At 39.6% G+C, this 13,451-nt stretch overlaps 1 protein-coding gene across 1 annotated transcript; it reads right to left on the bottom strand.

Annotated features, from left to right (window-relative positions):
* Nucleotides 1-3,009: 3,009 nt before the first annotated feature.
* LOC141812366 (berberine bridge enzyme-like D-2) lies at nucleotides 3,010-4,724 on the bottom strand. The gene has a single exon (XM_074700396.1). It carries the CDS (start codon nucleotides 4,722-4,724, stop codon nucleotides 3,150-3,152), a length of 1,575 nt encoding a protein of 524 aa, XP_074556497.1. The 3' UTR covers nucleotides 3,010-3,149.
* Between the last annotated feature and the right edge of the window lie 8,727 nt (nucleotides 4,725-13,451).

The raw sequence follows: 13,451 nt of genomic DNA, 5'->3' as shown, positions 1-13,451 counted from the left end.
CAACATATATCAAATGCATACTTTCAAACAAAAACTATCATAACTTAATGATGGATGTATGATATGATATGGTAGTATCAAACAACATATTATCATGACAAAATAGATGTATGATATGATGTCATGGCATATATTATTACACACAAAGCATGACAAGTATGATACAATAATAAAAATATACCTAGATTTTCATCTAAGTGTTATCAATTAATCATTATATCAAATACATAATTTGTTAATTCTATTATTTTTGTGAGATGTGAAATTTATTTTTTCTAAATTAAAAGATCATGCATCTCTATTTAGGCATTCTAAATTTGATCATCTTACCTAGGATGTCAACTAATATCATTTGAAATTAATATTTATGAATGTAAGTGAGTACAACATATATCAAATGCATACTTTCAAACAAAAACTATCATAACTTAATGATGGATGTATGATATGATATGGTAGTATCAAACAACATATTATCATGACAAAATAGATGTATGATATGATGTCATGGCATATATTATTACACACAAAGCATGACAAGTATGATACAATAATAAAAATATACCTAGATTTTCATCTAAGTGTTATCAATTAATCATTATATCAAATACACAACTTGATACAAGCGGTCTAACTCTCTTGAATGTGTCAAAAATTTAAAACTTGGCACATTTTATGATTCTATCTTATTGTACCAATTTTAATCAATCTTAAGACTTCAATTCTTATTGGCACTCTATAAAATCTTCAAGGATACAATTTAAATCTTCATTTTCAAGATATCACAATACCTTAAAAATACACTAAGATGTCAACTTTATCATAGTTGGGTTAACTACCCTTTCAATTCAGTTTGGCATATCCTAAACTCATCTAGTGTGAAGGAATTATACTCTTAAGAATGATCAATACCTATTGGAGTTCCTTGGATGTATTTGATATTCACTAGGGATAACTTAGATATATTTTTAATGACTTTTGTGGGTTTCTTTGAAGTCTTAATCATTGTAGTCTCATCAATGTCAACACTATGGATGACCTCCGTTGTAACCTTGACTTGATTCTTAGATGTAAGATTTATTCCATAACTATATGGAACTCTATGGTACGAGACCATACTTTCTTGACTTAGTTTGGTATCCCAACTCCTTCTTGTTTATAGATGACTCTTCCCTACCTAAACCTAGATCTTATTTATTTGGCCCTTTAAATAAATTTACCATCTTTCTAAGAGTTTTATCTAAATAATCAAGTCTTGACCTCAGGACTTGGTTTTCAACCCCTATTTTCATTATTCTTGATTTTTCATATTTTCCTTGATCATTTTTCTTCCTAGATATGTGTCTAAAATTTTTTAGATTATTACCTAAATTATTTTCTACCTTCCTATACTTATGTAAGGTTGTTCTAGCATGATATAATCTAAAATTATCTTTAGAATTATTATGTTTCCTATTTTCATAATAATGAGCATTAAGATGATAAAATCTATTTCTAGCATGCATCTTATCATAGAACGTTTTTCATTAGACTGATATAGGTATACAGGTCGATTGATGAACACCTAAACCTTGAGTTTGGAGTTTGAGAGGGTTTAAGGGAGTTTGTTGTATATTAGTCTATTATTGGGTATGCACAATTGATTGATGACACTATTGCAGTGAACAAAAAATTTTGAACTCGGTTGTAATACTCGACTGACGCTTTAACAGTCGACTATCGTGTTCTAAGCTAAGCTAGAAAGAGTTGTTCTACAAATGAAATAGTCAAATTCAAAAGAACCAATCAATTGATGGGTGCATGCAATCGACTAATAGATGAAAATAGCCATGACTTGAAGTATATAAAGGAAGGTTTTGTGGAGGATTTTGTATGTCGGTTCTTGGAGACTTTGAAAAGGAAGTGTTTGCATTCTAGACCTTCAAGAGATAATCCAAAGTGATTAAACAGTGAGCAAAGTAAAAGATCACTTGTGTAAATTATTATTTACATTATATTTTATTTTTCATCTTTATCTTTGTATTTTGTTTGTGTTGCTTGTGTAAAAATAGAAATTATAAGAGATTTCTCAACCTCCAGAAGGTGTTCGAGAAGGAGAAAGTTAGTGGTGATTACGTTAGGAAGCTAGATCGTGAAGTAGAAATCTCTACTCGAAAGTTCCAAAGCATGTAAATCGATTTGTTAATTAGCTTGTATTTTATTGTTGTGTCTATATTTTGCTCCGTGTTAATCTCTTATAGACAAGTACATGTGAATGATGAACACGATCAAAGTAAATTGCTATTCACTTCTTCTCCTTTAGCGACATCATCGATCCTAACAATTGAGACATAATGACCATATAGGTCGACAAGAGTTTGTTGTCTAAGAGATGTGGACCTCCTTTAGCAAAAGGTGAAATCCGTCACCCCAGCGGTCCCACATAATCGACCCCACGATTATCAATGAAGAGGTAAATCGGGAAGCTGCAGTTGGCCACGATGGAGGAGAGCATGACCTCGGCTTCGTCGAAAAGATGTGGACCTCAATTGTAGGTACATAGTGATGTGCTTCTCTTAGAAGATAACTTCAGCATAAAGGTGGAATCCACCACCCCAACGGTCTCACACGTTGATCTCACGACCATCTGTGAGAAGGTAAATCGGTAGTTGGTCACGACAGAGGAGAATATTGTCTCGGCTTAGTCAAGATTCGATCCTTGTCCATTTCAATAACGTAACTTTGCTTCGTCATAATTAACTCTATTATGCCCCGGGGACTCTCTTAGAAAATAACAAATTTGGGATCATTGAAGAAGCAATATTAGAAATTATTATGATAAATAACACAAGCTATGAAATTTGAGATGGACTTTAGTTATATCAAGGTTACATCAACACAAAATGCATTTTCGTTGTCATACCTAAAGGGTCAAATTTATCAAGTACAAATGGTTCTTTTAAAAACAATATATAGGACAAATCTCGTGGTCAAAAGGCATTATCAAAGATAATAGTTTATTATGACAAGTCATTTTCATTGATACATATGATTACATCCATATATGGATTATTATATTATATCATGATTTGCATACGTACCATTAGAATAAAAAAAATCTAAAACAATCCACCAACCAATTTATTAATCTTCCTACCTAACGAATCTCTTTACCCATTAAGAGGTGGTATACTTTGTGGATTATTAAACACATTTTCCATATCAATTATGGTCTTCGCCTTCACAAGTCTTTCATAATTTCCCAAAAAATATCTCTCCCCGTATACTCGTGCTTTACTCACAGCACCCGTGGGCCCATCTCCTCCTCTACCCCACTCCACCTTTCCCAAATCCAAATCCAGGTAGTTCACGTAAGCTGCTCGAGGATTCTTTGATACATGTCGACTCATGTACTCGTAGAATTCACGTAACCATGTCACGTGCTTTTCTCTCGCCCGGTCCTCTTCCACCGTCCAAGAAACCATGTATTGGATCCCGTATAAATTTCCAGCTCGGTGAGGAAACGGTATCTGATGGCTTTTCACCCTCTCCATCGCCCCTCCGTAGGGATCCAATATAATGTATGCTTCTTGCTTTCTTGATAAATAATCAAGGGTTGTGATCATGCCGGCCATGTCGATCGGGGTGCGGACGTAGTCCGATTTGGCCTTGAAGAATTCGGGACTGCTCGATTCGTGGCTCGTCAGCTCGGAGACCGAGTCCAACCCGGCGAATTGCACCACCGATTCGATCCAACTCACCTCGTGGCAGCCCGATTCCGCCAGCGCCAACTCGGGGAATCGCCGACTCAGTGAGGAGACCGCTGCCTTCCTCGACGCGAGGAAGAAACCCGTGAAGGAAGCGGACACGTTTCCGTCGCCTGACCCGGCAATGGAGACGGAAAGGTAAAACTCTTCGGGGAGATTTGGGGCCACGTACTGCCACCGGTGGACCAACTCGGCCACCGAGCGCGTTGACCCGGAGCGCGTTGGGGTGCACACAGTGACTCGCTCCGGCACGGGGACAAGCCGCAACTGCCATGAATAGACGACGCCCCAACTGCCGCCGCCGCCACCGCGGATGGCCCAGAAGACGTCCTCGCCCATAGAGTCCCTGTTCAAGACGCGCCCGGCCGAGTCGACTAGGATTGCGTTGACGACGTTGTCGGCGGCGACGCCGTACTTGCGAGAGAGCAATCCAAACCCGCCTCCGGCGATGTGACCGCCACTGCCGACGGTGGGGCAGGAGCCTGCGGGGAAAGCGAGAGTCCGGTTGGACGCGGCCACAGCAGAGTATATTTCGCCGAGAGAAGCACCAGACTCAGCCCAGGCGAAGGGCGAGCCCGGGTCGACTTGGACACCGTTCAGGTTCATGAGGTCGACGATGGCGAAGGGGACGCCGTGGTCGGCGGTGTAGGACAGGCCTTCGTAGCTGTGGCCGCCGCTACGCACTCTGATGGCCAAGGAGGCCGCGCGAAGGCAGAGGACGGAGTTGCGGAGGTCGTCTACGGAGCTCGGAAGGATGAGTGCGATTGGTTTAGGGACGCCGGCGAGGGCGAAGCGAAGGTTTCGGATGGAGAAGTTGAGGAGGTGGGAGTACGCTAAAGTGGAAGAAACGGAGAAGTTTTTGATTCCGGAAGAGTGGAGACAGGCGGTGAGAGCTGAGGTGTTATCATGTGACTGGATGGTGATGAAGAGGAAGGAATTGACTAGGACAGGGAAGAGGTACCGGAGGTTTCTCGCCATTATTAAGGCTCAAGCAACAGCGCAGAAGCAAGGCGTGGGGATTTAGGTACACATATATAAATCATTGGATGGAATATTCTTTATATTTATATAGATAATGCTTGATGTTCTAGTTGGATGTCAGTGGACCGTTAAATCATCCGCCAATAAAATTTTAATTCACACGTAGTTGCTTCTGTCAATGAAGAGATTTAAAGGAAAAATTAAATGAATGAATTAATAGATGTCAGAGATTTTTGATAGATCACTTTGACATTTAAATTAATATGGATAGAATATATATATATATATATATATATATATATAAGTTACTCAACTTGCTAAGAGAGATCTTTTATACACATAGGAGGGTTTATATACTTATGAAAAAAAATTTCCATATCAATCTAAGGGATGACCTCTGTCGGAGCTGAGAAGATCAATTCTGCGAGTTGCTGATATAGGGCTCCCATGTGAGGCACCGGGGGGGGGGGGGGGGGGGGGGGGGGGGGACTAAGTATACTAACCTCATAACCGCCCTGTGGCTTGACATTGCTGATTATTCCTACCTTTTGGCTGTATGCGCAGGCACGAGGGGATCTAGAGGACCGAGCCTCACAACCTCGTAACTGCCTTATGATGCGTGCTCAGATTGTCGTTATAAAATAAGCACGTCAACTTAATTAATATCGAATCCCCTAATTAAAGTAGTATAGGGTAACTCGAGTCATCTCCTAACGATTGTAGCTGGTGTATGGTAATCCTAGTGGTTATTAAACAATTGAGGATTTGAATTTTTCTCTTTTTGGATTGGATGGGGGGTTTGTATTGAGTTCTAAATCTAAATAATGAAAAGAACACTAAATATTGTAAACAAAATTACAAATACGAAAGTATTGAGAATAAATTACCTCAACGAAATAAAGAAGTGCTTCAAAAAAAAAAAAAAGTGCATCAACAAATGAACAAGAGAAAGCTAGTGACAATCAACATCCAAAATTATAAGGGGAATTTAAACAAACATTTGATATGTAAAATCTAATCTATGCTCAGAAATGTAAAATAGAATAAATCTAGTGATTCTCCCTAAGTCACTGGTCGGAGATTGATGCGAGGCGACAAAACTCCACGGAAGGTGCGGCGAAGGAAGGAATCCCCAACTTCGATATAATCTCCGTAGTTGATGCGATGGATGAGATGATGTGGTGGAGAAGGGAATCCCTTTGACTCCTCGGTGGATGGAGGATGGTCGGATTGAAGAAGGGAATCTCCTTGACTTCTTGGTGGATGGAAGATGACCAGATGAATCCCCTTAACTTCCTTCCGACGGTGGCAAAGAATGGAGATGATGGGGCGATGAAGGTGAGGGTGGTGGCTAGGTCAGGTCCAAAGGAAAGAATCCCTCTTAACTTCAAAAAATGCAGCTTTTATACCCTAAAAACAGCCACGACACGGCCGTGTCTCAAGGCACGACCTTGAACTGGAACCCTTCTGCTTAAGAGTGATGGGAAAGTCTTGAAAGACCATTCCGGTAAAATTCTTGCAGAACAAAAATTTTCCGAAACGATCTCAAGTTGCCCGATCGTTGGGCTCTTGTGTTTGGTTTACAGGATCCAATAAAAAGGAATAATTTAACTAATACGGAAACATTAAATTATACCTTTCCTTCCGATGTTTCGGAAGGACGAAGTTTGTACTCGAAGACCTCTTGATCTTCTGCCGTATTCCTCTTCTCTTCTCGAACGTTGTGTGGGCAACGATCCTTCGAGAATTTCTCCACCATAATTCTCCTCCCGATGGCTTGCTAACTTTCCTTTCTTCTTCGTAAAGAAAAGAGGACGAAGGAGCTTGTGGCTGCCGAGACTCTCGGCCACCAAGAAAAGAGAAAACTTCGTGTGTTTCCAACCCTTGGCCATCCCCTTCTTTTATAGCCTAGCCATCCTTTATTTATGGTATAATTAGAGCCACAAACATGGTATAATTGTTCCATAAACATGGTATAATTTGATTCAATCAAATCGGAGAAAACGGCAAGATTTCGGAAGTTTCCAATTCGAACCCGCGACCTTTAATCGATCAAACAATCGATTAAACCACGTAACTTTTTCTCATTAACGCGTGTAATCGATCAGGTGATCGATTACACACATGGTAATCGATCCGGTGATCGATTACCAGGTTTGGTAATCGATCACCCGATCGATTACCTGCCTTTGTTCGAGAAAACCTGGTGATCGATTACCAAGGTGTGTAATCGATCAGGTGATCGATTACCAAGGTGTGTAATCGATCACCTGATCGATTACACTCCTTGTATTGGTTCGAAAGACTAGTTTCTTTACGAATTCTTCCACGGTGGACTTGAGGATTCCCAGAGGCTACAACAGGGACCTAGAGGAGGAATTGGTTTTGGCCTTCTGATGAGCTAAGGCTTCCCGTGTTCGCCCCGAACACACAACCTTAGTTCATCAATAATAACTCATACCACTAAAGAGTTATTATCGAACTACCGCACCAATCCCATATTACAATATGGGCTCCTTCTTACTATCAGTACATTAATCTCCCTGTGTTTAAGATATCGTATGTCCGTCAATTAAAATGAGTTACTGACAACTCGTATTTAATCGACATCTAATCCAAGAGTAGTACCACTCAACCTTATTATCATGCGGACAAGGTCCACCTGCAGGGTTTACATGATAATCCTTATGAGCTCCTCAAGGGGACATCATCAACGTAGATTATAGGACACAGATTCCTTCTATAATCAACAACACACCATGTACATAATACTACTTCCCAACTCATTGGGCCTTTTGATCTATCGATCTAGACCTCACCCTTTGATTAATTAAAGAAGTACATATTAAGCACACGTGTTTGTTATTATATCGGGATTAAGAGCATGTGCATTTATAGTAACAGAGGTTTAGTTCGATTATATAGTCAGTATAAATCGAACAATCCTCAGATGGTCCTGTTCAATACACACTTAGTGTACTAGTGTAATTCTATAGTCAAGACAGACTAAGACCGAATTACACTACAACCACTCCGATGATTTGTCCAATCCATCTTGGTTGTGAACACTGTTTATAATCTATAAGGCACTGATAACATGGTCTTCTGTGTGTGACTCCGCACACCATGTTAGTCTACAGTATAGATTAAATGGACACATGCATAATATTGATCAAATGTGATTCTCATTTCAGAATGTTTATTTACATAGCTAGGATTCTGTTGGCGATCTGGATCTCCGTCCTATGTGCCGGATACTATCCGCTCCTAAGAGCATAGAACCCCACAGGACAAAAATTTTATCCCGCCTGGATCAATTGACAAAGTCTACAAAAGACTAAATCAATCGATCCTTTAGGATCGCCGATTCCTAAATTACTTTCTACGGTTTGTTCTAGTACGAAATTAAACTGCGGAAAATAAATCATACCAGAACCTTTAGATGACCTCGGAATCTTCCACTGTATTCCTAGCTTCTTCCTGGACGTTGGGTGGACAACGAACCTCCAGAAATAAAGGAGTTGCAAAATCTCCGGATGAAGAACCTTTGGATCGCTTTGCTTCTTCGCAGCAACTTCGCTTCGTCTTGTATCCTTTCTTGGATCCGGCCACTTCTCTTGGAGAGGGATGTTCGGCCACCTTAAGAAGGATAGGAAGGAAGCAAGGGAAGAAGAAGGAAAAGAAATAAAGGAAGAAGAAGAAGGTGGTGGGCGGCGGCAAGGAGAAACAAGAAAGGAGAGCTTTGTTTCGGAAAGCCTTTCTCTCTATTCTCCTTGGATTGATCTTGCCGCCCCCCCCCCCCTCCCTTCTTATTTATAGTCTTGAACCAAAGACCAGGCCCAAATCTTTCTAAACTAATTTTTCTAGAATTTTTCTGATTTTATAAACCAATTCTAGATTTTTAGAAAGATTATTAATCTAGATCTTCTAGATTAATTTGCAACCGTCGGATTCTTTAGATTTGGTTTTTCCTTTTAAAATAAAAAACCAAAATCAATTTTATCCAATCTTATTTAATTTTGGCCAGATATAATAATAATAAAATAATTTAAATTCAGAATTATTTTTATAATTAATTCCAAACTCCAAAATTATTTCAAATCTCAGCCAATTAAATAAATTGCAACCGTCGGATCTTTTTAATTTGGTTTTTCCTTTCTAAAAAAAACCAAATCAATTTTTATTTAATTTATTTAATATAACCGGTTATTTTAAATTAATTCTAATTTGGAATTATTTTTATAACCAATTCCAAATTCCAGAATTATTTTAAATCTCAGCCGATTAAATAAATTGCAACCGTCGGATCTTTTTAATTTTGGTTTTTCCTTTTTAAAATAAAAAACCAAACCAAACTTATTTCCATCTTAAGTGGCCGGCCCACTTATAGAAAATATTAGTTTAATACGCGAACCAATTTTATATTAAATTAGAAAATAAAACCGAACCGAAGAGATCTCATCCATCGGATGCGACTCAATCTCATCCAACGGTTCTAATATAATCTTCTTTAATATAACTTAATTGATTCGATCCGACGGACCTGATCCATTCCCTTGGGCGTGTGGTTCTATGAACCAACTCTGGTTCACCTCGTGAACCGATTCTTCCTTCCGAAGAGAATTAAAACCGAACCGGAGAGATCTCATCCATCGGATGCATCTAGATCTCATCCAACGGTTCTAATCTATTCTTTTTCAATCTTCTTTATTTATTTCGATCCAATGGATGCCACTTGATCTAATCCCACGGATATAAGCTGATCTCTCATCCGACGGCTAAGAACTAATCTCATCCGTTTGATTGCATCCTTTTGAAGATGTCTTTAGGCTACAGTGGGGACCTCGAGGAGGTATTAGATCTGACATTCTGATGGATTTCGGATCCCGTCACTACAACAAAAATGACTTTCCGCAGCGCGTCATCCGCAGCGCACATCATAGGTGCGCCGTTAATAGTTGCTTTGATGGCGCGCCCAATAAAATGCGCTGCGGATAATATCATATTTTTATCAACCGCAGCGCGCAACAATAATACGCTGTTAAAAATACTTTTAACAGCGCACATTGTACGCCGTTAAAATTATTTTTGACAGCGCATATTGTGCGTCGTTAAAAGTATTTTTAACAGCGTACAATGTGCGCTGTTAAAAATTTATATTGACAGCGTACAATGTCCGCTGTTAAAAATTTATAAATTATAACAACGTGCATAGTACGCTGTCAAAAATTATATTAATTTTTTTAAAAAAAATTACTTATAAGTAGGGTTTATGGTCTGTCCAGTGGATTAGGTTCGGCGGGTTCACCCTTCTTCTTTTCCTCCCAAACCCGAGCCGAAGTGGTGTACATCTCCTTCCCCGATCCCGTGCTCGTCGCGCCCCTCTCCACTGCCGACCATTGCTAGCACTCGTCGTCGCGCCCTCGTCGCGCCCCTCTCCACTGCCGACCGTCGCCAGCACTCGTCGTCGCGCCCTCGCCGCTACCATCTGTTGTGAGCCAAAGTGAGACAGAACGCTTGTTTCCCTGAGGTCGGCGTCGAAGAAGGCGAAGATGGTCTCTGGCTTGGGGCTCTGGTCGGGACGGGTGGTGGTGGATGCCGCCAGCACAAGCTAGGGCAGCTCGCGTCGATCCTCGCTAAGGAGTTGCTCAACGGACACCGCGAGGTGGTAGTCTGCTGCGAGGAGATCTGCCTCTACGAGGATATCCAGAGGACAAGTACGATCGCATCTGGCAACCGGAGCGTCGACATCCTCGGTGGAGGACGAGATCCACCAACCTCACGGTCCACACCTTCGAACAGGACGAATTCGAGGCGCCGACGGCGGTGCTGCAGACGACGTTCACGCCGGCGAGCCTCGCCGACAGGGAGATGCGGTTCTCTTGGGACTACTTCGAAGGCATTAACAAGTTCTTCGCCAACCTCCACTTCACGGAGCTCGAGAACAACCTATCGAGGCAGTTCAACATCTCCATGAACGGCGAACTTTGGTACGACATCAATGTTGTGCGCAAGCTGTTTGATGAAATTGCAGAGAGGAACCTCGCCAACTGGAATGCCATGATTGCCGGGTCGGCTTACTTCGATCTTGACGAGGAGGGACTCGAATGTTTCCTGAGGTCAAGGAGGGAGGGCCTACGTCCTGACGAGTCTGCATCTAAAGAGATTGATTATGGTGGTGAAAGCATATCTCAGAGAAGTGCCATTTTAGATGGTGGCACAGAAGATCAATTATCACTCAAAGATTCTTTGGCAGCTGCCAGAAATGCAGTTCAAGCTGCTGCTCGTATACAAGCTGCTTTCCGTTCCTATTCTTTCAGGAAGAAGCAACAAAAAGCTGCTTTATATCAAGGCGGGGGCATTCTATTCCCTCCATAGATGCATAAAGTTTCTGTTGCGTCAAGGTTGCATAACACGTTCCAAAGTTTTTATGATCATAAGTTTGATAAAGCAGTTTTATCGATCCAAAAGAATTTTCGACGTTGGAAAAACAGAAAAGAGTTTCTACTGCTACGAAAACATGTTGTGAAAATACAGGTACTTGAATTCTTGGCTTCTTGCATCTTTACTTGTGTTTGAATTGTTAATTAAACAACATATTCTGGCTTTTACTGCTGAACAAATTTGATACTGTACCTGTTTAACCATCAACATGCAATTATAGTGTTGGACTTTGATGTTAATGATTTATCATTTATAACGTTGGCATGGAATAACTCATGTATCTTAACCATATAGTTTGCTTCTTGATATGAAGTCCCTGAGTATTCACATCAATAGCACAAGTCTAATATTTCCTTAATTTTAAGTCATTCTTATCCTATGTATCAAATAGCTTTGCTTTTCACAAGGTATTCTATTTTTTTGAATCACCTGCACCAAGGTATTCATTTAATCTCAAGGCATATGTATTGTAGTTTGTACATCATCCTAGTCCCACCCCTCTATTTGCACTTTTGCCTACTTGTTTAGATCTTAAATTCATTTGGAATCGTTATATCATTCAGTAACATTGTTTCATTTCTCACTTCATGTGGATCACATGAGAGAAGCTTCTACCCTATTATCATGAATGAATGTACATAATTTGATTAGTATGTCCTACTTACAGCCATGCATCCAATTAAACAACAATTTGTATGAACTGATTACTCATAATTAGTATTTCCTATGAATTTATCTGGACAGATATGTTCTCAATTTCACCTGTCTGTATTCAGTGCTATTGTATGAACTACCAATGTGAGAATTTGTTTGTCATCTCATAAAGATGGATTGTATTTCCAAATTGTTCCTTTTTTTAATTAGATGCCTTGATTGAATTTTGATCTCGTGGAACATTTTTTATGGAATCACCTCAAAGAGCTACAAATCTGTTGATCCAAGTTAACTGGATTCTGGATGATAGGAATGCAAAGAAACACAGATAAGATCTTTTTTTAATTAGATGCCTTGATTGAATTTTGATCTCGTGGAACATTTTTTATGGAATCACCTCAAAGAGCTACAAATCTGTTGATCCAAGTTAACTGGATTCTGGATGATAGGAATGCAAAGAAACACAGATAAGATCTTTTTTAGTTCCAAGAAAATTTAAATTTGTTACATTGAGGTGGGTCATTAAGTTTAGATTTAGTTATCTTGCAAGCAGCTCTACGACAAACTAGTCTTGTGTTGATAAGCATCAACATATGTATACTTCATAGCTCCTCTAAGTAAACAAGAAGTTGTTAGAGATTGTTTATTTAATTATGCTCTTTTGTATTATGACAGTCTCATGTAAGAGCCCATATAGCAAGGAAAAAGTACAAGGAGCTCCTTTCGACTGTCAACATTCTGGATAAGGCCATACTGTGATGGCATAGACAAGGAGCTGGTTTGAGAGGGTTTCATGCTTATATCATGCATGTATTATGTTGCTCATGTTTTTAGTTGTTGTAGTGTAGATAGTTAACCTCATGTATTTTTTATTGTTATTTACATGCTTAACTGTTACATGATTTTTTGTTTTGGCAAAATTTATGCTAATGATACCCTACTTCTTTTTTTTGCAGACAAAAGTGAAGAATGCGAGTTGTGGGGATATCAGTGAGAACAACAAATGCAAATTGATTCATTGGTGTGTTGATGGAGTTGTGGCAGAAGGCCGAATTGCATCTACAGATCCAAATGCAAGAGTACATCACGTTCCTCTTGGTGGATCTTGCTGGAAAGTTTGGATTGATAGAGTTTTTGTTGAAAAGGTGGACATACTTCGACCAAATGAAGAAATGCTTTTTCTTGAGGATGTAATAGGAAGCACGATTGCTTGGTTATCTAAATATATAATTGTGTAACTGATTTAGAATTTAACTTTTTCAGAAAAAAACATGGAACTGAATAGTTTTTTGTTATTATGATCCATTGTTACTAAGTAAAGTCTGTTATTTGTTGAATATATATACTAGTTTGAAATGATATTATTATTGTGTTATTTGTGTGTGGTTGTTGTTGTGTGTAGTATCTATGTTGTTATTAATTATTTGAATTTATATTTGTGATTTGAATGGTTTGAAACGCAGTTATAATCCAGATGTGATCAATCGCAGCGCGCATTGCGCGCTGCGGATGTAGACAATCACAGCGCACAATGTGCGCCGCGGATAATCTCATTCGCGGTGCGCAATGCACGCCGCGGATGATCGCATCCGCAGCGCACAATGCGCGCTGCGGATGAGATCATTG

This window comes from Curcuma longa, chromosome 18 (genome assembly GCF_044706935.1).
Source record: "Curcuma longa cultivar G26 ecotype Majalengka, Jawa Barat chromosome 18, ITB_CL_G26_1.1, whole genome shotgun sequence".
Taxonomy (NCBI): Eukaryota; Viridiplantae; Streptophyta; class Magnoliopsida; order Zingiberales; family Zingiberaceae; genus Curcuma; species Curcuma longa.
The sequence above is the reverse complement of the archived record's forward strand: the minus strand, read 5'-3'. Positions and strand labels throughout refer to the sequence as shown.

Coding starts and splice junctions, on each gene's coding strand:
- LOC141812366 (XM_074700396.1), bottom strand. CDS start 4,724: ATGGCGAGAAACCTCCGGTACCTCTTCCCTGTCCTAGTCAATTCCTTC.